The sequence below is a fragment of the Fringilla coelebs genome (assembly GCF_963513975.1).
Source record: "Fringilla coelebs genome assembly, chromosome: 32".
Taxonomy (NCBI): domain Eukaryota; kingdom Metazoa; phylum Chordata; class Aves; order Passeriformes; family Fringillidae; genus Fringilla; species Fringilla coelebs.
Genome location: NC_140058.1, coordinates 785810 through 808156, shown reverse-complemented (window position 1 = coordinate 808156; position 22347 = coordinate 785810). Strand labels below are relative to the sequence as shown.

At 52.4% G+C, this 22347-nt stretch overlaps 1 protein-coding gene across 1 annotated transcript in view; it reads right to left on the bottom strand.

The window, feature by feature from the left end:
- Positions 1–22347, bottom strand: part of LOC311164463 (uncharacterized protein) — a 31173-nt gene that overhangs the window by 2836 nt on the left and 5990 nt on the right. The window contains exons 4-11 of the mRNA XM_084223930.1: positions 21159–21741; positions 19319–19433; positions 16952–16998; positions 16594–16630; positions 15203–15305; positions 12324–12465; positions 8342–8447; positions 5961–6091 (exon numbers count right to left, since the gene is read on the bottom strand). Of these exons, the coding sequence (XP_084080056.1) occupies positions 5961–6091; positions 8342–8447; positions 12324–12465; positions 15203–15305; positions 16594–16630; positions 16952–16998; positions 19319–19433; positions 21159–21741 (1264 nt within the window). The remainder of the gene's footprint in view (positions 1–5960; positions 6092–8341; positions 8448–12323; positions 12466–15202; positions 15306–16593; positions 16631–16951; positions 16999–19318; positions 19434–21158; positions 21742–22347) is intronic.

Here is a 22347-nt window from a genome sequence, read left to right as displayed (position 1 = left end):
GCCAGGGGTGCCAGGGAATGCCAGGGAATGAGTGCCAGGGAAATGCAGGGAATGAGTGCCAGGAATGAGTGTCGGGAATGCCAGGGGGTTCCAGGAATGCCAGGGGTGCCAGGGAATGGCAGGGAATGAATGCCAGGGAATGCCAGGGGTGCCAGGGAATGCCAGGGGTGCCAGGGAATGCCAGGGAATGAATGCAGGGGTGCCAGGGAATGCCAGGGGTGCCAGGGGGTGCCAGGGGTGCCAGGGAATGCCAGGGAATGAATGCAGGGGTGCCAGGGAATGCCAGGGATGCCAGGGAATGCCAGGGGTGCCAGGGAATGCCAGGGAATGAATGCAGGGGTGCCAGGGAATGCCAGGGGTGCCAGGGGGTGCCAGGGGTGCCAGGGAATGCCAGGGGTGCCAGGGGATGGCAGGGAATGAATGGCAGGGGATGCCAGGGAATGAATGCAGGGGTGCCAGGGAATGGCAGGGAATGAATGCCAGGGGATGCCAGGGGTGCCAGGGAATGGCAGGGGTGCCAGGGGATGAGTGCCAGGAATAAATGCCAGGGGTGCCAGAGGATGCCAGGGGTGCCAGGGGATGGCAGGGAATAAATGCCAGGGGTGCCAGGGGTGCCAGGGAATGGCAGGGAATGCCAGGGGATGCCAGGGGTGCCAGGGAATGCCAGGGGTGCCAGGGAATGAATGCCATGGAATGCCAGGGGGTGCCAGGGAATGCCAGGGGTGCCATGGGATGGCAGGGAATGAATGCCAGGGAGTGCCAGGGGTGCCAGGGAATGGCAGGGAATAAATGCCAGGGGTGCCAGGGAATGAGTGCCAGGGGTGCCAGGGAATGGCAGGGAATGAATGCAGGGGTGCCAGGGAATGGCAGGGAATGAATGGCAGGGAATGCCAGGGGTGCCAGGGAATGAATGGCAGGGAATGAATGCCAGGGGTGCCAGGGAATGAATGGCAGGGAATGAATGCCAGGGGTGCCAGGGAATGGCAGGGAATGAATGCCAGGGGTGCCAGGGAATGGCAGGGAATGAATGCCAGGGGTGCCAGGGAATGGCAGGGAATGAATGCCAGGGGTGCCAGGGATGCCAGGGGGTGCCAGGGGTGCCAGGGAGTGCCAGGGGGTGCCAGGGGTGCCAGGGAATGCCAGGGGTGCCAGGGGATGGCAGGGAATGAATGGCAGGGGATGCCAGGGAATGAATGCAGGGGTGCCAGGGAATGGCAGGGAATGAATGCCAGGGGATGCCAGGGGTGCCAGGGAATGGCAGGGGTGCCAGGGGATGAGTGCCAGGAATAAATGCCAGGGGTGCCAGAGGATGCCAGGGGTGCCAGGGGATGGCAGGGAATAAATGCCAGGGGTGCCAGGGGTGCCAGGGAATGGCAGGGAATGCCAGGGGATGCCAGGGGTGCCAGGGAATGCCAGGGGTGCCAGGGAATGAATGCCATGGAATGCCAGGGGGTGCCAGGGAATGCCAGGGGTGCCATGGGATGGCAGGGAATGAATGCCAGGGAGTGCCAGGGGTGCCAGGGAATGGCAGGGAATGAATGGCAGGGAATGCCAGGGGTGCCAGGGAATGAATGGCAGGGAATGAATGCCAGGGGTGCCAGGGAATGAATGGCAGGGAATGAATGCCAGGGGTGCCAGGGAATGGCAGGGAATGAATGCCAGGGGTGCCAGGGAATGGCAGGGAATGAATGCCAGGGGTGCCAGGGATGCCAGGGGGTGCCAGGGGTGCCAGGGAGTGCCAGGGGGTGCCAGGGGTGCCAGGGAATGCCAGGGGTGCCAGGGGATGGCAGGGAATGAATGGCAGGGGATGCCAGGGAATGAATGCAGGGGTGCCAGGGAATGGCAGGGAATGAATGCCAGGGGTGCCAGGGAATGGCAGGGAATGAATGCCAGGGGTGCCAGGGAATGCCAGGGCTGCCAGGGGGTGCCAGGGGGTGCCAGGGAGTGCCAGGGAGTGCCAGGGGGTGCCAGGGGTGCCAGGGAATGAATGCCAGGGAATGCCAGGGGGTGCCAGGGAATGCCAGGGGTGCCAGGGAATGGCAGGGAATGAATGCCAGGGGTGCCAGGGAATGCCAGGGGTGCCAGGGAATGGCAGAGTATTCTGGGAATGAATGCCAGGGAATGCCAGGGAATGCCAGGGAATGAATGCTGGGAATGGCAGGGAATGAATGTCAGGGAATGCCAGGGGTGCCAGGGAATGGGAGGGGGTGCCAGGGAATGAGTGCCAGGAATGAACGCTGGGAATGAGTGCCAGGAATGGCAGGAAATGGCAGGGGTGCCAGGGAATGAATGCCCAGAGTGAGTGCTGGGAATGAATGCCAGGAATGGCAGGGAATGAATGCCAGGAATGAGTGCCAGGAATGCCAGGGGGTTCCGGGAATGCCAGGGGTGCCAGGGAATGAGTGCCAGGGAATGCCGGGGGTGCCAGGGGGTGCCAGGGAATGGGACGGGGTGCCAGGGAATTCCAGGGAATGCCAAGGAATGAATGCCAGGGAATGAATGCCAGGGAATGAGTGCCAGGGAATGAATGCCAGGAATGGCAGGGAATGAATGCCAGGAATGGCAGGGAATGAATGCCAGGAATGGCAGGGAATGAATGCCAGGGAATGAATGCCAGGAATGCCAGGAATGCCAGGGAATGAATGCCAGGAATGGCAGGGAATGAATGCCAGGAATGGCAGGGAATGAATGCCAGGAATGGCAGGGAATGAATGCCAGGGAATGAATGCCAGGGAATGAATGCCAGGAATGCCAGGGAATGAATGCCAGGAATGCCAGGGAATGAATGCCAGGAATGCCAGGGAATGAATGCCAGGGAATGAATGCCAGGGAATGAATGCCAGGGAATGAATGCCAGGAATGCCAGGGAATGAATGCCAGGGAATGAATGCCAGGGAATGAATGCCAGGGAATGAATGCCAGGAATGGCAGGGAATGAATGCCAGGGAATGAATGCCAGGAATGCCAGGGAATGAATGCCAGGGAATGAATGCCAGGAATGCCAGGGAATGAATGCCAGGGAATGAATGCCAGGAATGCCAGGAATGCCAGGGAATGAATGCCAGGGAATGAATGCCAGGGAATGAATGCCAGGAATGCCAGGGAATGAATGCCAGGAATGCCAGGGAATGAATGCCAGGAATGCCAGGGAATGAATGCCAGGGAATGAATGCCAGGAATGCCAGGGAATGAATGCCAGGAATGCCAGGGAATGAATGCCAGGGAATGAATGCCAGGGAATGAATGCCAGGGAATGCCAGGGAATGAATGCCAGGAATGGCAGGGAATGAATGCCAGGGAATGAATGCCAGGGAATGAATGCCAGGAATGCCAGGGAATGAATGCCAGGAATGCCAGGGAATGAATGCCAGGGAATGAATGCCAGGGAATGAATGCCAGGAATGCCAGGGAATGAATGCCAGGGAATGAATGCCAGGGAATGAATGCCAGGAATGCCAGGGAATGAATGCCAGGAATGCCAGGGAATGAATGCCAGGAATGCCAGGGAATGAATGCCAGGAGGTCCAGGAATGCCAGGCAATGAATGCCAGGGAATGCCACGGAATTCCGGGAATGCCAGGGGTGCCAGGGAATGAATGGCAGGGAATGAGTGCCAAGAAATGGCAGGGAATTAATTCCGGGAATGCCAGGGATGCCAGGGGGTGCCAGGGAATGAGTGCCAGGAAATGGCAGGGAATTAATTCCGGGAATGGCTGGGGTGCCAGGGTGTGCCACGGGTGCCAGGGAATGAGTGCCAGGGAATGCCAGGGAATGAGTGCCAGAGAATTAATTCCAGGAATGCCAGGGAATGCCAGGGAATGAGTGCCAGAGAATTAATTCCAGGAATGTCAGGGAATGCCAGGGAATGAGTGCCAGGGAATTAATTCCAGGAATGCCAGGAATGCCAGGAAATGAGTGCCAGGGAATTAATTCCAGGAATGCCAGGGAATGCCAGGAATGCCAGGGAATGCCAGGGGTGCTGGGGGTGTTCCAGGGAATTCCAAGAATGCCAGGAGTTCCAGGGAATGCCAGGAATGCCAAGAGATTCCGGGAATTCCAGGGAATGCCAGGGGATTCCGGGAGTCCCGGGGGTGCCAGGGAATGCCAGCAATGCCACAGGGGTGCCAGGGAATGCTGGGAATTCCAGGAGGATGCCAGGGGTTTCCCGGGGAATTCTGGGAATGCCAGGGGGTTCCTGCAATGCCAGGGGATTCCAGGGGGTTTCCCAGGGCATTCCAGGAATTCCAGGGGGTTTCCCAGGGCATTCCAGGGGGTTTCCAGGGATTGGGGCACAAATCCAGCGGAATTCCAAAAAAATTCCCTTGGAAAAAAGGAGTTGGTTGGGGTGGATCCCCTCAGGAATTCCCAGGTTTCTGGGTGGATCCCAGTGGAGTTCCCAGGTTTCAGGGCAAATCCCAGTGGAATTCCCAGGATTTGGAGTGGATCCCAGTGGAATTCCCAAGGTTCAGAGCGGATCCCAGTGTGAATTCCCAAGGTTCAGGGTGGATCCCAGTGGAATTCCCAGGATTTTGGGTGGATCCCAGTGGAATTCCCGAGGCTCAGGGTGGATCCCACTGGAATTCCCAGGATTTTGGTGGATCCCAGGTTCCAGGGCGGATCCCAGTGGCATTCCCAGGTTCTGGGGCAGATCCCACTGTGAATTCCCAGATTTCAGGGCAGATCCCACTGTGAATTCCAAGGATTTTGGCGGATCCCTGTGTCAATTCCCAGGATTTTGGGCAGATCCCTGTGTCAATTCCCAGGATTCAGGGCAGATCCCAGCGGCATTCCCAGGTTCCAGGGCAGATCCCTGTGTCAATTCCCAGGTTCCAGGGCAGATCCCACTGTGAATTCCCAGGATTTGGGGCAGATCCCAGCGGCATTCCCAGGTTCCAGGGCGGATCCCAGCGGCATTCACAGATTTCAGGGCAGATCCCACTGTGAATTCCCAGGATTTTGGCGGATCCCAGCGGCATTCCCAGGATTTTGGTGGATCCCAGCAGCATTCCCAGGATTTTGGGCGGATCCCAGTGTGAATTCCCAGGATTTTGGGCGGATCCCAGGATTTTGGGCGGATCCCACTGTGAATTCCCAGGATTTTGGGCGGATCCCACTGTGAATTCCCAGGATTTTGGCGGATCCCAGCGGCATTCCCAGGATTTTGGGCGGATCCCAGTGGCATTCCCAGGATTTTGGCGGATCCCAGCGGCATTCCCAGGATTTTGGTGGATCCCACTGTGCATTCCCAGGATTTTGGCGGATCCCAGCAGCATTCCCAGGATTTTGGGCGGATCCCAGTGTGAATTCCCAGGATTTTGGGTGGATCCCAGGATTTTGGGCGGATCCCACTGTGAATTCCCAGGATTTTGGGCGGATCCCAGGATTTTGGGCGGATCCCACTGTGAATTCCCAGGATTTTGGCGGATCCCAGCGGCATTCCCAGGTTCCAGGGCAGATCCCACTGTGCATTCCCAGGATTTTGGTGGATCCCAGCGGCATTCCCAGGATTTTGGGCGGATCCCACTGTGCATTCCCAGGATTTTGGCGGATCCCAGCGGCATTCCCAGGATTTTGGCGGATCCCAGCGGCATTCCCAGGATTTTGGTGGATCCCACTGTGCATTCCCAGGATTTTGGCGGATCCCAGCAGCATTCCCAGGATTTTGGGCGGATCCCAGTGTGAATTCCCAGGATTTTGGGTGGATCCCAGGATTTTGGGCGGATCCCACTGTGAATTCCCAGGATTTTGGGCGGATCCCAGGATTTTGGGCGGATCCCACTGTGAATTCCCAGGATTTTGGCGGATCCCAGCGGCATTCCCAGGTTCCAGGGCAGATCCCACTGTGCATTCCCAGGATTTTGGTGGATCCCAGCGGCATTCCCAGGATTTTGGGCGGATCCCACTGTGCATTCCCAGGATTTTGGCGGATCCCCGCGGCATTCCCGGGATGCAGGGCTCACCCTGCGGTTGTGGTTGTGATCCAGGGATCTCAGGTGTCTCTGGATGGAGCCCAGGTGCATCGGCAGCAGGAGGTCACAGGCCCAGCAGTGAGCGGCCTCCACCTTCCGCAGGAAGTGCTCCAGGCCCACCTCTGCAAAACAGGGATTGGGAATGCTGGGAATAATGGGAATTCTGGGATTGGGAATGGGATCTGGGATCCCCAGGGCTCCAGGCCCACCTCTGCAAAACAGGGAGTGGGAATAATGGGAATTCTGGGATTGGGAATGGGATCTGGGATCCCCAGTGCTCCAGGGCCACCTCTGCAAAACAGGGAATTCTGGGAATAATGGGAATGCTGGGAATTCTGGGATTGGGAATGGGATCTGGGATCCCCAGGGCTCCAGGGCCACCTCTGCAAAACAGGGAGTGGGAATAATGGGAATTCTGGGAATTCTGGGATTGGGAATGGATCCCCAGTGCTCCAGGGCCACCTCTGCAAAACAGGGAATGGGAATGCTGGGAATGGGAATGCTGGGATTGGGAATGGATCCCCAGTGCTCCAGGCCCACCTTTGCAAAACAGGGAGTGGGATTGGGAATTTTGGGAATCCTGGGATTGGGAATCCTTCTGGGATTGGGAATGGATCCCCAGTGCTCCAGGCCCACCTCTGCAAAACAGGGAATTCTGGGAATAATGGGAATTCTGGGAATTCTGGGATTGGGATCTGGGATCCCCAGGGCTCCAGGCCCACCTCTGCAAAACAGGGAATTCTGGGAATAATGGGAATTCTGGGATTGGGAATGGATCCCCAGGGCTCCAGGCCCACCTCTGCAAAACAGGGAGTGGGATTGGGAATTCTGGGATTGGGAATGGGATTGGGAATTCTGGGATTGGGAATGGGATCTGGGATCCCCAGGGCTCCAGGGCCACCTCTGCAAAACAGGGAGTGGGAATTCTGGGAATCCTGGGATTGGGAATGGGATCTGGGATCCCCAGTGCTCCAGGCCCACCTCTGCAAAACAGGGAGTGGGAATAATGGGAATTCTGGGATTGGGAATGGGATCTGGGATCCCCAGGGCTCCAGGCCCACCTCTGGAAAACAGGGAATGGGATTGGGATTGGGAATGGGATTGGGAATCCTTCTGGGATCCCCAGGGCTCCAGGCCCACCTCTGGAAAACAGGGATTGGGAATGCTGGGATTGGGAATTCTGGGATTGGGAATCCTTCTGGGATCCCCAGGGATCCAGGGCCACCTCTGCAAAACAGGGAATGGGAATTCTGGGATTGGGAATTCTGGGATTGGGAATCCTTCTGGGATCCCCAGGGAACCAGGGCCACCTCTGGAAAACAGGGAATGGGATCTGGGAATGGGAATGGGAATCCTGGGATCCCCAGGGCTCCAGGGCCACCTCTGGAAAACAGGGATTGGGATCAGGGAATGGGATCGGGATCTGGGATTGGGATCTGGGATTGGGAATAGGATCTGGGTTTGGGATCAGGGATTGGGAATCCTTCTGGGATCCCCAGGGCTCCAGGCCCACCTCTGGAATAGGACTGGGATGGGGATCAGGAATGGGATCAGGATCAGGGAAAGGGATCAGAGACTGGGAATGGGATCAGGGCTGGGATCAGCCATGGCCGATCCCTCTGGGACGTTCCAGACCCATCCCCGGAGTTCCCAACCCTCCCCTTCCCTGGGGATCCCTCTGTGCCCCTTCCCAGGGAAGGAATTCCCCCAAATCCCACCCCAGGGAATTCCCAGCCCTGTTCCCAGGAAGGGAATCCCCCAAATCCATTCCCAGGGAATTCCCAGCCCCATTCCCAGGGGGAATTCCCATCCCCATTCCCAGGAGGGAATTCCCATCCCCATTCCCAGGAAGGGAATTCCCATCCCCATTCCCAGGGGGGAATTCCCATCCCCATTCCCAGGAAGGGAATTCCCAGCCCCATTCCCAGGGAATTCCCAGCCCCATTCCCAGGGGGAATTCCCAGCCCCATTCCCAGGAAGGGAATCCCCCAAATCCCTTCCCAGAGGATGAATTCCCAGCCCCATTCCCAGGAAGGGAATCCCCCAAATCCCTTCCCAGGGGATGAATTCCCATCCCCATTCCCAGGGGATGAATTCCCAGCCCCATTCCCAGAGGATGAATTCCCAGCCCCATTCCCAGGAAGGGAATCCCCCAAATCCCTTCCCAGGGGATGAATTCCCATCCCCATTCCCAGGGGATGAATTCCCAGCCCCATTCCCAGGGGATGAATTCCCAGCCCCATTCCCAGGGGATGAATTCCCAGCCCCATTCCCAGGAAGGGAATTCCCATCCCCATTCCCAGAGGATGAATTCCCATCCCCATTCCCAGGGAATCCCCATCCCCATTCCCAGGGAATTCCACTCCGGGTACCCTGGGTCAGGTCCTGCTCCCTCTGGATCTGCTGGATGACGGCGTTGATGTCGCGGATCCCGCGGCGCCGCTCCTCCGTCTTCCGCGTCTTGTTGGCCACGTACTCCTGCAGGGAATTCCCTGGGATTATCATCCCAAAAATCCACGGGAATTCCCTGGGAGCAGCACCCCAAAAATCCACAGGAATTCCCTGGGATCAGCACCCCAAAAATCCACGGGAATTCCCTGGGAGCAGCACCCCAAAAATCCACGGGAATTCCCTGGGATCAGCATCCCAAAAACGCCGGGAATTCCCTGGGATCAGCATCCCAAAAATCCACGGGAATTCCCTGGGAGCAGCACCCCAAAAATCCACGGGAATTCCCTGGGATCAGCACCCCAAAAATCCACGGGAATTCCCTGGGATCAGCATCCCAAAAATCCACGGGAATTCCCTGGGAGCAGCACCCCAAAAATCCACGGGAATTCCCTGGGATCAGCACCCCAAAAATCCACGGGAATTCCCTGGGATCAGCATCCTAAAAATCCACAGGAATTCCCTGGGAGCAGCACCCCAAAAATCCACGGGAATTCCCTGGGATCAGCATCCCAAAAATCCACGGGAATTCCCTGGGAGCAGCATCCCAAAAATCCATGGGAACTCCCTGGGAGCAGCATCCCCAAAACCCCTGGGGATGGGCTTGGAAAATCCCCAAATCCCAAACCCCTCCTGCAGGGAATTCCCTGGGATTATCCCACAAATCCACGGGAATTCCCTGGGATCAGCATCCCAAAAATCCACAGGAATTCCCTGGGATCATTCCTGAAATCCCCAACCCCTCCTGCAGGGAATTCCCTGGGAACAGCATCCCAAAAATCCATGGGAACTCCCTGGGAGCAGCATCCCCAAAACCCCTGGGGATGGGCTTGGAAAATCCCCAAATCCCAAACCCCTCCTGCAGGGAATTCCCTGGGATTATCCCACAAATCCACGGGAATTCCCTGGGATCAGCATCCCAAAAATCCACAGGAATTCCCTGGGATCATTCCTGAAATCCCAAATTCCTCCTGCAGGGAATTCCCTGGGATCAGCATCCCAAAAATCCACGGGAATTCCCTGGGATTATCATCCCAAAAATCCACGGGAATTCCCTGGGATCAGCACCCCAAAACCCCTGGGGATGGGCCTGGAAAATCCCCAAATCCCAAACCCCTCCTGCAGGGAATTCCCTGGGATTATCCCAAACATCCACGGGAATTCCCTGGGATCAGCATCCCAAAAATCCACAGGAATTCCCTGGGATCAGCATCCTAAAAATCCCTGGGAATTCCCTGGGATCAGCATCCCAGAAATCCCCAAGCTCTCCTCCTGCAGGGAATTCTGGGATCCCCATCCCAAAAATGCCCCAATCCCTCCTGCAGGGAATTCTCATCCCGAAAATCCCCTCAGGAAAGAACCCCGGGCCTGGGGAATTCCAGGGATGGGATGGGGAAAAAGAGGGAAAAGGAGGAAAAAGGAGTGAAAGGAAGGAAAGGGAAGAGAGGGAAAAGGAGAGAGGGAAAAGCAGGAAAAGGAGAGGAAAACAGGAAGAGGAGGAAGAGGAGAGGAAGAGGAGGAAGAGGAGAGGAAGAGGAGGAAGAGGAGAGGAAAGCAGGAAGAGGAGAGGAAGAGGAGGAAGAGAGGAGACTGATGAGGAAGAAGAGGAAGAGGAGGAGAAGAAGAGGAGGCTGAAGAGGAAGAAGAGGAGGCTGAGGAGAGGAAGAGGAGGCTGAGGAGGCTGAGGAGGCTGAGGAGGCTGAGGAAGAGGAGGCAGAGGCCGAAGGCAGCTGCAGGAACTGGGCCGTCTGCTGGGGCAGCTTGGGGCTGAACTGGGAATGGGAAAAGGGAACAGGGAAAGGAAAGAAAGCAGGAAAAGGAGAGGAAAGAAAGGAAAAGCAGGAAGATGAAGAGGAAGAGGAAGGAAATGAGAGGAAGAGGAGGAAGAGGAATAGGAGAGGAAGAGGAGAAAGAGGAGGAAGAGGCTGAAGGCACCTGCAAGAACTGGGCAGCTTGGTGCCTATGAACTGGAAATGGGGAAAGCAGAAAAAGGGAAGGAGGAAAAGGAGGAAGAGGAGAGGAAGAGGAGGAAGAGGAGAGGAAGAGGAGGAAGAGGAGGCTGAGGAGAGGCTGAGGAGGAAGAAGAGGAGGAAGAGGAGGAGGAGGCAGAGGCTGAAGGCAGCTGCAGGAACTGGGCCGTGTGCTGGGGCAGCTTGGGGCTGAACTGGGAATGGGAAAAGGGAACAGGGAAATCAGGGAAAGCAGGAAAAGGACAGGAAGAGGAGGAAGAGGAGACGCTGAGGAGAGGAAAAGGAGGAAGAGGAAGAAGAGGAGAGGAAGAGGAGGCAGAGGAGGAAGAAGAGGCAGAAGCTGAAGGCAGCTGCAGGAACTGGGCCGTCTGCTGGGGCAGCTTGGGGCTGAACTGGGAATGGGGAAAGCAGAAAAAGGGAAGGAGGAAAAGGAGGAAGAGGAGAGGAAGAGGAGGCAGAGGAGGAAGAAGAGGAGGAAGAAGAGGAAGAGGAGGCTGAGGAGGAGGAGGCAGAGGCTGAAGGCACCTGCAGGAACTGGGCCGTGTGCGGGGGCAGCTTGGGGCTGAACTGGGAATGGGGAAAGGGAACAGGGAAAGGAGAGAAATCAGAAAAACGGAAGGAGGAAAAGGAGGAAGAGGAGAGGAAGAAGAGGAAGAGGAAGAGGAGGAAGAGGAGGAAGAGGAGGAAGAGGAGGAAGAGGAGGCAGAGGCCGAAGGCACCTGCAGGAACTGGGCCGTCTGCGGGGGCAGCTTGGTGCCCATGAACTGGAAATGGGGAAAGCAGAAAAAAGGAAGGAGGAAAAGGAGGAAGAGGAGAGGAAGAGGAGGCAGAGGAGAGGCTGAGGAGGAGGAGGAGGCAGAGGCTGAAGGCACCTGCAGGAACTGGGCCATCTGCTGGGGCAGCTTGGGGCTGAACTGGGAATGGGGAAAGGGAATAGGGAAAGGAGAGAAAGCAGGAAAAGGGGAGGAAGAGGAGGAAGAGGAGAGGAAGAAGAGGCAGAGGAGGAAGAAGAGGAAGAGGAGAGGAAGAAGAGGAAGAAGAGGAAGAGGAGAGGAAGAGGAGGCAGAGGAGGAAGAAGAGGAGGAAGTAGAGGAAGAGGAGGCTGAGGAAGAGGAGGCAGAGGCCGAAGGCACCTGCAGGAACTGGGCCGTCTGCTGGGGCAGCTTGGGGCTGAACTGGGAATGGGAAAAGGGGAGAGAGAAATCAGAGAAAGCAGAAAAAGGGGAAGAGAAAAAGGAGGAAGAGGAAGAGAACAGGAAGAAGAGGAAGAAGAGGAAGAGCAGGAAGAGGAGGAGGCTGAGGAGGAAGAGGAGGCAGAGGCCGAAGCACCTGCAGGAACTGGGCGGTCTGGGGGGGCAGCTTGGTGCCCACGAACTGGAAATGGGGAAAGCAGAAAAAGGGAAGGAGGAAAAGGAGGAAGAGGAGAGGAAGAAGAGGAAGAGAAGAGGAAGAAGAGAAAGGAGGAAGAGGAGGAAGAGGAGGCAGAGGAGAGGAAGAGGAGGAAGAGGAGGAAGAAGAGGAGGAAGAGGAGGCAGAGGCCGAAGGCACCTGCAGGAATCGGGCTGTCTGCGGGGGCAGCTTGGGGATGAACTGGGAATGGGAAAAGGGAACAGGGAAAGGAGAGAAAGCAGGAAAAGGGGAGGAGGAAAAGGAGGAAGAGGAGGAAGAAGAGGAAGAGAAGAGGAAAAAGAGGAAGAGGAGAGGAAGAAGAGGAAGTGGAGGCAGAGGAGGAGGAGGAGGCAGAGGAGGAAGAGGAGGAGGAGGAGGCAGAGGCCGAAGGCAGCTGCAGGAACTGGGCGGTCTGTGGGGGCAGCCGGGTGCCCATGAACTGGGAATGGGGAAAGCAGAAAAAGGGAAGGAGGAAAAGGAGGAAGAGGAGAGGAAGAAGAGGCTGAGGAGGAAGAGGCAGAGGAGGAGGAGGCAGAGGCCGAAGCACCTGCAGGAAGCGGGCGGTCTGTGGGGGCAGCCGGGTGCCCACGAAGTTCAGGTGCTCCCGGTGGAATTTGCTGTCCAGGTGCTGCCGGATCTCGTCCTCGAAGAAAGTGCGGAACTTACAGAGGGAGCAGACGAACTGGATCCTGGAAACACGGGAAAAACATGGGAATGACATGGGGAGAACATGGGAATGACATGGGGAGAACATGGGAATGACATGGGGGGAACATGGGAATGACATGGGAATGACACGGGAATGACATGGGAATGACACGGGAATGACACGGGAATGACACGGGAATGACACGGGAATGACATGGGAATGACACGGGAATGACATGGGAATGACATGGGAATGACATGGGAATGACACGGGAATGACACGGGAATGACACGGGAATGACATGGGAATGACACGGGAATGACGTGGGAGTGACATGGGAATGACATGGGAATGACACGGGAATGACACGGGAATGACACGGGAATGACATGGGAATGACACGGGAATGACGTGGGAGTGACATGGGAATGACATGGGAATGACACGGGAATGACACGGGAATGACACGGGAATGACATGGGAATGACACGGGAATGACGTGGGAGTGACATGGGAATGACATGGGAATGACACGGGAATGACAGGGGAATGACACGGGAATGACATGGGGAGAACATGGGAATGACACGGGAATGACAGGGGAATGACATGGGAATGACATGGGAATGACACGGGAATGACATGGGAATGACACGGGAATGACACGGGAATGACACGGGAATGACATGGGAATGACACGGGAATGACACGGGAATGACATGGGAATGACACGGGAATGACATGGGAATGACACGGGAATGACGTGGGAATGACATGGGAATGACATGGGAATGACACGGGAATGACACGGGAATGACACGGGAATGACACGGGAATGACATGGGAATGACACGGGAATGACATGGGAATGACATGGGAATGACACGGGAATGACACGGGAATGACACGGGAATGACATGGGAATGACACGGGAATGACATGGGAATGACACGGGAATGACACGGGAATGACACGGGAATGACATGGGAATGACACGGGAATGACACGGGAATGACATGGGAATGACACGGGAATGACATGGGAATGACACGGGGAGAACATGGAAAATATTCTCCTAAAAAATGCCTTAAAAAGGGGGGGAAAATTCTAAAAAAAAATTTTAAAATCCCCAAAAAAAGGGGAAATATTCCCAAAAAAAGGGGGAAATTCCCAAAAAAAGGGGGAAATTCCCAAAAAAGGGGAAATGTTCCCAAAAAAAGGGGGGGAATATACCAAAAAAAAGTGAAAAAATCCCTAAAAAGGGGGAATTCCGTAAAAAGGGGGAAATATTCCCAAAAAAAGGGGGAAATATTCCCAAAAAAGGGGGAAATGTCCCTAAAAAGAGGGGAAAAATCTCCTAAAAAAGGGGGAAAATTCCCTAAAAAAGGGAAAATATTCCCTTAAAAATTGAAAAATGCCTAAAAAAGGGGGGGAAATCCCTAAGAAGATGAGAAAATTCCCTAAAAAGGGAAATATTCCCAAAAAAGGGGGAAAATTCCCAAAAAAAGGGAAAATATTCCCCTAAAAAATGGAAAAAATGCCTAAAAAAGGGGGAGAAATTCCGAAAAAAAAGTGGAAAAATCCCTAAACAAGGGGGGAATTCCCTAAAAAGGGGGAATGTTCCCAAAAAAAGGGAAAATATTCCCAAAAAAGGGGAAATATTCCCAAAAAAAGGGAAAATATTCCCTAAAAAGGGGAAATATTCCCAAAAAAAGGGAAAATATTCCCTAAAAAGGGGGAAAATTCCCAAAAAAAGGGAAAATATTCCCTAAAAAGCAAAAATATTCCCAAAAAAAGGGGGAAATGTCCCTAAAAAAGGGAAAATTCCTAAAAAGGGGGGGGGAAATCCCGAAAAAAAGTGTAAAAATCCCAAAACAAGAGGGAATTCCCAAAAAAGGGGGAAATATTCCCAAAAAAAGGGGGAAATGTTCCCTGTAAAGGGGGAAATCCCTAAAAAGGGGGAAATATTCCTAAAAAAGGGGGGGAAATCCCTAAAAAGAGGGGGAAAATTCCTTAAAAAATGGAAAATATTCCCTTAAAAATGCAAAAAATCCCTGAAAAAAGTGGAAAAATCCCCAAAAAAAGGGGAAATATTCCCAAAAAAAGGGAAAATATTCCCCAAAAAGGGAAAATATTCCCAAAAAAGACGGAAATATTCCCAAAAAAGGGAAAATATTCCCTAAAAAGGGGGAAAAGTCCCTAAAAAAGGGGGAAATATTCCCAAAAAAGGGGGGAAAGTCCCTAAAAAAAGGGGGAAAATCCCTAAAAAGGGGAAATATTCCCAAAAAAAGGGGAAATGTTCCCTAAAAAGGGGGGTAAGTCCCTAAAAAAGGGGGAAATATTCCCAAAAAAGGGAAAATGTTCCTTTAAAAATGGAAAAAATGCCTTAAAAATGGAAGGGAAATCCCAGAAAAAAGTGGAAAAATCCCCAAACAAAGGGGAAATATTCCCAAAAAAAGGGAAAATATTCCCAAAAAAGGGGGAATATTCCCAAAAAAGGGAGAAATATTCCCAAAAAAGGGGGAAATTCCCAAAAAAGGGGGAAATATTCCCAAAAAAGGGGGAAATATTCCCAAAAAATGGAAAATATTCCCCTAAAAAATGGAAAAAATGCCTTAAAAATGGAGGGGAAATCTCAGAAAAAAGTGGAAAAATCCCCAAAAAAAGGGGAAATAATCCCAAAAAAAGGGAAATATTCCCAAAAAAAGGGGAAATATTCCCAAAAAAAGGGAAAATATTCCCAAAAAAGGGAAATATTCCCAAAAAAGTGGGATTACCTCTCGACCATGCGGTCGCGGTGCCGCCTCTTCTGGCGCTCCTGGGATTTCCGCGGCCTCAGCTGGGAAATCTGGGAATTCTCCTCAGCAGTGCTCAGAGCTCCTGGGAAACGGGAATTCTGGAAAGTTCTGGGAATTTCCCAGGGAATTCAGCCCCAAATCCAACCCAAATCTCAGGAAATCCAGCCCAAAATTCAAAAAAAATTCAAATTGTAAGGAAATGCAGCCCCAAATTCCAGGAAATCCAACCCAAAATCCCAGGAAATCCAACCCCAAATCCAAAGAAATTCACCCCAAAACTCAGGAAATTCAAATTCCAAGGAAATCCAACCCAAAATCCCCAAAAAATCCAAATTGTAAGGAAATTCAGCCCAAAATCCCAAGGAAATCTGCCCAAAATCCCGGGAAATCCAACCCCAAATCCAAGAAAATTCAAATTCTAAGGAAATCCAGCCCCAAATTCCAAGGAAATCCAGTCTCAAATTCCAAGGAAATTCAAAATCCAAGGGAATCAGCCCAAAATTCCAGGAAATCAGCCCAAATCCCAGGAAATCCAACCCAAATTCCAAGGAAATTCACCCCAAAATCCAGGAAATTCAAATTCCAAGGAAATCCAACCCAAAATCCCCAAAAAATTCAAATTGTAAGGAAATTCAGCCCCAAAATCCAAGGAAATCCAACCCAAAATCCCAGGAATTCCAGCCCCAAAATCCCAGAAAATTCAAATTCTAAGGAAATGCAGCCCAAAATCCAAGGAAATCCAACCCCAAATTCCAAGGAAATTCAAAATCCAAGGGAATTAGCCCAAATTCCATGGAAATCAGCCCAAAATTCAAGGAAATCCAACCCAAAATCCCAAGAAATCCAACCCAAAAATCCAAGGAAATCCAACCCCAAATCCAAGGAAATTCAAATTCCAAGAAAATTCAAATTCTAAGGAAATTCAGCCCAAATTCCCAGGAATTCCAACCCAAATTCCAAGAAAATCCAGCCCAAATTCCAAGGAAATCTGCCCAAAATCTCAGGAAATCCAACCCAAAATCCCAGGAAATTCAAATTCCAAGGAAATCCAGCCCCAAATTCCAAGGAAATCCAAATTCCAAGGAAATCCAGCCCCAAAATTCCAAGGAAATCCAGCCCCAAATTCCAAGGAAATCCAAATTCCAAGGAAATCCATCCCAAAATCCCAGGAAATCCAGTCCCAAATTCCAAGGAAATTCAAATTCCAAGGAAATTCAAATTCCAAGGAAATCCAGCCCCAAATCCCAGGGAATCAGCCCCGACTCCTCCCCTGATCCCAAATCCCTGAAATTCCCGGGATTTTCCCTTTCCCCTACCCTGGAAAATCCCCCCAGGAATTCCTGGAATTCCCTCTGGAATTCCCAACTCACCTTTCTCGGAATCTCTTCCCTCTTCATCCTCCCCTTCCTGAAAAACCAAAAAAATTGGGAATTTTAACCCCCCCTGTAATGAAATTTTGGGAATTCTCCCCCCTCTGGAATTTCCCAAATCCCAAAATTTGGGGTGGGATTTTTATCAGGGATGGGAATTCCCTGGAATTTTGGGAATTCCAAAATTTCCTGTGGAAAATTCCATTTCCAGCCCTTCCCCCCCGACCTAAATCCTCCTGGAATTGTCCCAAAAATCCCAAAATTTTCCCTCCCTCGCATCCCAAAATTCCAGAATTTTCCCTCTCCCACCCAAATTCCTTTGGAAATTCCCAAAATTCCAGGATTTTTCCTCACTCACCCCTCGGGATTCTTCCTTTTCTCCAGATTCTCCCTCCGTGCCTTCCTCTGGAAAGAACAAAAAAAACAAAAAATTTGGAAATTTGGGATAAATCCAGGAATTTTTAACTGGAATTCCAGGAATTCAGCCCCAAAACTCGGGAATTTGGAATAAATCCTGGGATTTTTAAGTGGATTTTAGCCCCAAAAATTGGGAATTTGGGATAAATCCTGGGATTTTTAACAGGAATTCCAGGATTCAGCCCCAAAAATTGGGAATTTGGGATAAATCCTGGGATTTTTGACAGGAATTCTGGAATTCAGCCCCAAAAATTGGGAATTTGGGATAAATCCCAGGATTTTTGAACCGGAATTCTGGGATTCCTCCCCCCAAACTGTGGAATTAGGGCCCAATTCCAGGATTTTGAGCTGGAATTGCAGAATTCCCTTCCCAAATCAGGAATTTGGGATCAATCCCAGGATTTTTAACACTGGAATTGCAGAATTCCATCCCCTAAATCAGGAATTTGGGATCAATCCCAGGATTTTTTATTGGAATTCCCTTCCCAAATCAGGAATTTGGGATCAATCCCAGGATTTTTAACTGGAATTCTGAGATTCCTCCCCCTCAACTGTGGAATTTTTCCCCCCTGACTATTGCCAGAGCTGGAACTGCAAAATTCCTCACCCTAAATCAGGAATTTGGGATCAATCCCAGGATTTTGAGCTGGAATTGCAGAATTCCCTCCCCTAAATCAGGAATTTGGGATCAGTCCCAGGATTTTGAGCTGGAATCCCCCCCCAAACTCAGGAATTTGGGGCCCATCCCAAGATTTTTAACCCTGGAATTCCCTCCCAGCCCCCTGACCGTTGTCGGAGCTGGAGTTGTCGGAGCTGGAATTGCAGAATTCCCTCCCCCAAATCAGGAATTTGGGATCAATCCCAGCATTTTGAGCTGGAATTCCCTCCAAAATCAGGAATTTGGGATCATTCCCAGGATTTTTAACCCTGGAATTGCAGAATTCCCACCCCCTAATCAGGAATTTGGGATCAATCCCAGGATTTTGAGCTGGAATTCCCTTCCCAAATCAGGAATTTGGGGCCCATCCCAGGATTTTTAACCCTGGAATTGCAGAATTCCCACCCCCTAATCAGGAATTTGGCATCAATCCTGGGATTTTTAATTGGAATTCCCTTCCCAAATCAGGAATTTGGGATCAATCCCAGGATTTTTAACTGGAATTCCCTCCCCTAAATCAGGACTTTGGGATCATTCCCAGCATTTTTAACCCCCTCATTCCCAGGATTTTTAACCCCCTCATTCCCAGCATTTTTAACCCCCTCATCCCCTCGTTCCCTGCCCGTTGTCGGAGCTGGAGTTGTCGGAGCTGGAATTGCAGAATTCCCCCCCTAGCCCAGGAATTTGGGGCCCATCCCAGGATTTTTTATTGGAATTCCCTTCCCAAATCAGGAATTTGGGATCAATCCCAGGATTTTTAACCCTGGAATTGCAGAATTCCCTCCCTAACTCAGGAATTTGGGATCAATCCCAGGATTTTGAGCTGGAATCCCCCAGATCAGGAATTTGGGGCCCATCCCAGGATTTTGAGCTGGCATTCCCCTCTAAATCAGGAATTTGGGATCAATCCCAGGATTTTTAACTGGAATTCCCTCCCCCAATCAGGACTTTGGGATCATTCCCAGCATTTTTAACCCCCTCATCCCCACGTTCCCTGCCCGTTGTCGGAGCTGGAGTTGTCGGAGCTGGAGTTGCAGAATTCCCATCCCTAACCCAGAACTTTGGGATCATTCCCAGCATTTTTAACCCCCTCATTCCCAGGATTTTTAACCCCCTCATTCCCAGCATTTTTAACCCCCTCATTCCCAGGATTTTTAACCCCCTCATCCCCACGTGCCCTGACCGTTGTCGGAGCTGGAGTTGTCGGAGCTGGAATTGCAGAATTCCCTCCCTAACTCAGGAATTTGGGGCCCATCCCAGGATTTTTAACTTGGGAATTGCAGAATTCCATCCCCTAAATCAGGAATTTGGGATCATTCCCAGGATTTTTAACCCCTTCATTCCCAGGATTTTTAACCCCCTCATCCCCACATTCCCTGACCGTTGTCAGAGCTGGAGTTGTCGGAGCTGGAATTGCAGAATTCCCCCCCTAGCCCAGGACTTTGGGATCATTCCCAGCATTTTTAACCCCCTCAATCCCAGCATTTTTAACCCCCTCACTCCCATGCCCTGACCGTTGTCGGAGCTGGAGTTGTCGGAGCTGGAATTTCAGAATTCCCATCCCTCACCCAGGACTTTGGGATCATTCCCAGCATTTTTAACCCCCTCAATCCCACCATTTTTAACCCCCTCACCCCCACATGCCCTGACCGTTGTCGGAGCTGGAGTTGTCGGAGCCGTCCGTGCGCGGGTTCCTCTCCTCGGGGCCGCCCGGCTGCGGCCGCCGCCGCCCCTGAGAGTCCCGGCGGGGCCGCTTGCGCTGCGGCTGGGGAGGGAGAGAGAGACAGGGGGAAATTGGGGGGAAATCGGGGAAAAATGGGGAAATTGGGGAAATTGGGGAATTGGGAATTGGGAATTGGGAAATTGGGGAAAATGGGGGGAAATTGGGGGAAAAAATGGGGGGGAAATGGGGGGGAAAATGGGGAAAATCGGGGGGAATTCAGGGGGAAATTGGGGGGAAAATGGGGGGAAATTGGGGAAATTGGGGGGAAAATGGGAAATTGGGGAAAATTGGGGGAATGGGGGGAATTGGGGGAATTGGGGGGAATTGGGGGAATTGGGGGAATTGGGGGAATTGGGGAATTGGGGGAATTGGGGAAATTGGGGGGAATTGGGGGGAAATTGGGGGAAAATGGGGGGAAATGGGGGGGAAATGGGGGGAAATGGGGAAAAATGGGGGAAATGGGGGGAAAAATTGGGGAAAAATGGGGGGGGAAATGGGGGGAAAATGGGGGAAACTGGGGGGGAAATGGGGAAATTGGGGGAATTGGGGAAAATTCAGGGGAAATTTGGGGGAAAAATGGGGGGAAATTGGGGAAAAATGGGGGGAATTTGGGGGAAAATGGGGGGAAAATTGGGGAAAAATGGGGGAAATGGAGGGAAATTTGGGGGAAAAAATGGGGGGAAATGGGGGGGGAAATGGGGAAAATCGGGGGAATTCAGGGGGAAATTGGGGGAAAAATGGGGGGAAAATGGGGGAAAATGGGGGAGAAAATGGGGGAAAAATGGGGGAAAATGGGGGGAAATGGGGGAAATTGAGGAGAAAATGAGGGAAAATCAGGGGAAATATGGGGGAAAATGGGGGGCAAATTGAGGGAAAATGAGAGAAAAACTGGGAGGAAATCGGGGAAAATATGGGGGAAAATGGAGAAAATGGGGGGGAAATGGGGGAAAATCAGAGAAAATTTGGGAGAAAATTGGGGGGAAATGGGGGAAAATCAGGGGGAAAATTGGGGAAAATGAGAGAAAAATTGGGAGAAAATCAGGGGAAAATTGGGGGAATTCAGAGAAAAAGTGGGAGAAAATCGGGGGAAAACCAGGGGGAAAAACTGAGGGAAAATGGGGGGAAACTGGGGGAGAAATTCAGAGAAAATTCAGAGAAAATTGAGGAAATCAGGAGAAAATTGGGGGGGAAAATTTGAGGGGAAATTGGGGAAAAATTGGGGGAAACTCGGGGGGAAAAAATCATGGAATGATCATGGAAAACCATGGAAAAACCATGGGAAAATCATGGAATGATCATGGAAAAACCATGGAAAAACCATGAAAAAACCATGGGAAAATCATGTAAAAACCATGGAAACTCATGGAAAACCATGGAAAAAATCATGGAAAAACCATGGAAAAACCACGGAAAAAACCATGGAAAAATCATGGAAACTCATGGAAAACCCTGGAAAAACCCTGGAAAAATCATGGAAAAACAATGGAAACTCATGGAAAACCACAGAAAAACCATGAAAAACCATGGAAACTCATGGAAAACCCAGGAAAAAACATGGGAAAATCATGGAAAAACCATGAAAAACTCATGGAAAACCCCAGAAAAACCACTGAATAATCACATAAAAATCATGAAAACTCATAGAAAATCCCACAAAAACCATAGAAAAATAACGGAAAAAACGATGGAAACTCATGGAAAATCCCAGAAAAACCACGGAAAACCATGGAAAATGCTGGAAAAGCACGGGAAGCACCCCAGACTCACCCTGAAGTCGGCGTCCCAGACCTTCCAGCCCCTCCTGATCCTCTTGAGGCCGCGGAAGGCGCCGGGGAAGGCGCGGGGGCCGCCGGCGAAGGCGCCGCCCTCGGGCAGGATGTTGTGCGAGAAGAGCGACGGGAGGCGCCGGGGGGGACCCCGGGGCTCGGCCCAGCCCCCCCGGGAGGGGAACCCCGGGAATCCTCCCCGCTCCCGACCCCCCCAGCCCCCCCTGGAGCCGAATCCATCCCGGAATTTGCCCTGGAATTGCGGCTCCCGAGGGTGGGCGCGGCCGTAGAAATCGTTGGCGGCGCCTTCGGGCTCGGATTCGTTGGGGTAGTCGGGATAATCGTTGGGGTAATCGTTGGGATAATCGCTGGGATAATCGGGATAATCGTTGGGATAATCGTTGGGATAATCGGGATAATCATTGGGGTAATCATTGGGGTAATCATTGGGATAATCCCCGGGATAGTCCCCGGGATAATCCCCGGGATAGTCCCCGGGATAGTCCCCGGGGTAGTCGAAGGCTCGGTACAGATCCCGGTGGTCGCTCACGCGAGAGTCCCCGTAGGAGTCGTAGGGATCGAACCTGGGGGGGAAAATTGGGAATTCTGGGAGCTGAGAGGGGGAAATTGGGAATTCTGGGAGCTGAGAGGGGGAAATTGGGAATTCTGGGATCCCTGATCCCCCAATCCCATTCCCAATCCCCATTCCCAATCCCCCATTCCTCCATTCCCAATCCCCATTCCCAATCCCCCATTCCCATTCCCAATCCCCCATTCCCATTCCCCCATTCCCATTCCCAATCCCCCATTCCCATTCCCAATCCCATTCCCAATCCCCCATTCCCATTCCCAATCCCCCATTCCCAATCCCATTCCCAATTCCCCAATCCCAATCCCCCAATCCCATATTCCCCCAATCCCATTCCCACCTGTCGGGGGCAGTTCCGTAGCCCTGTCCCAGCAGCCCCTCGGGCTCGGGGTGCATCCCGGCTCCCCCATTCCCATTCCCAATCCCTCAATCCCCCATTCCCATTCCCAATCCCCCATTCCCAATCCTCCATTCCCAATCCCCCATTCCCATTCCCACATTCCCAATCCCCCATTCCCCTTCCCAACCCCCCAATCCCCCATCCCCATTCCCAATCCCATTCCCGATCCCCCATTCCCAATCCCATTCCCATTCCCCCATT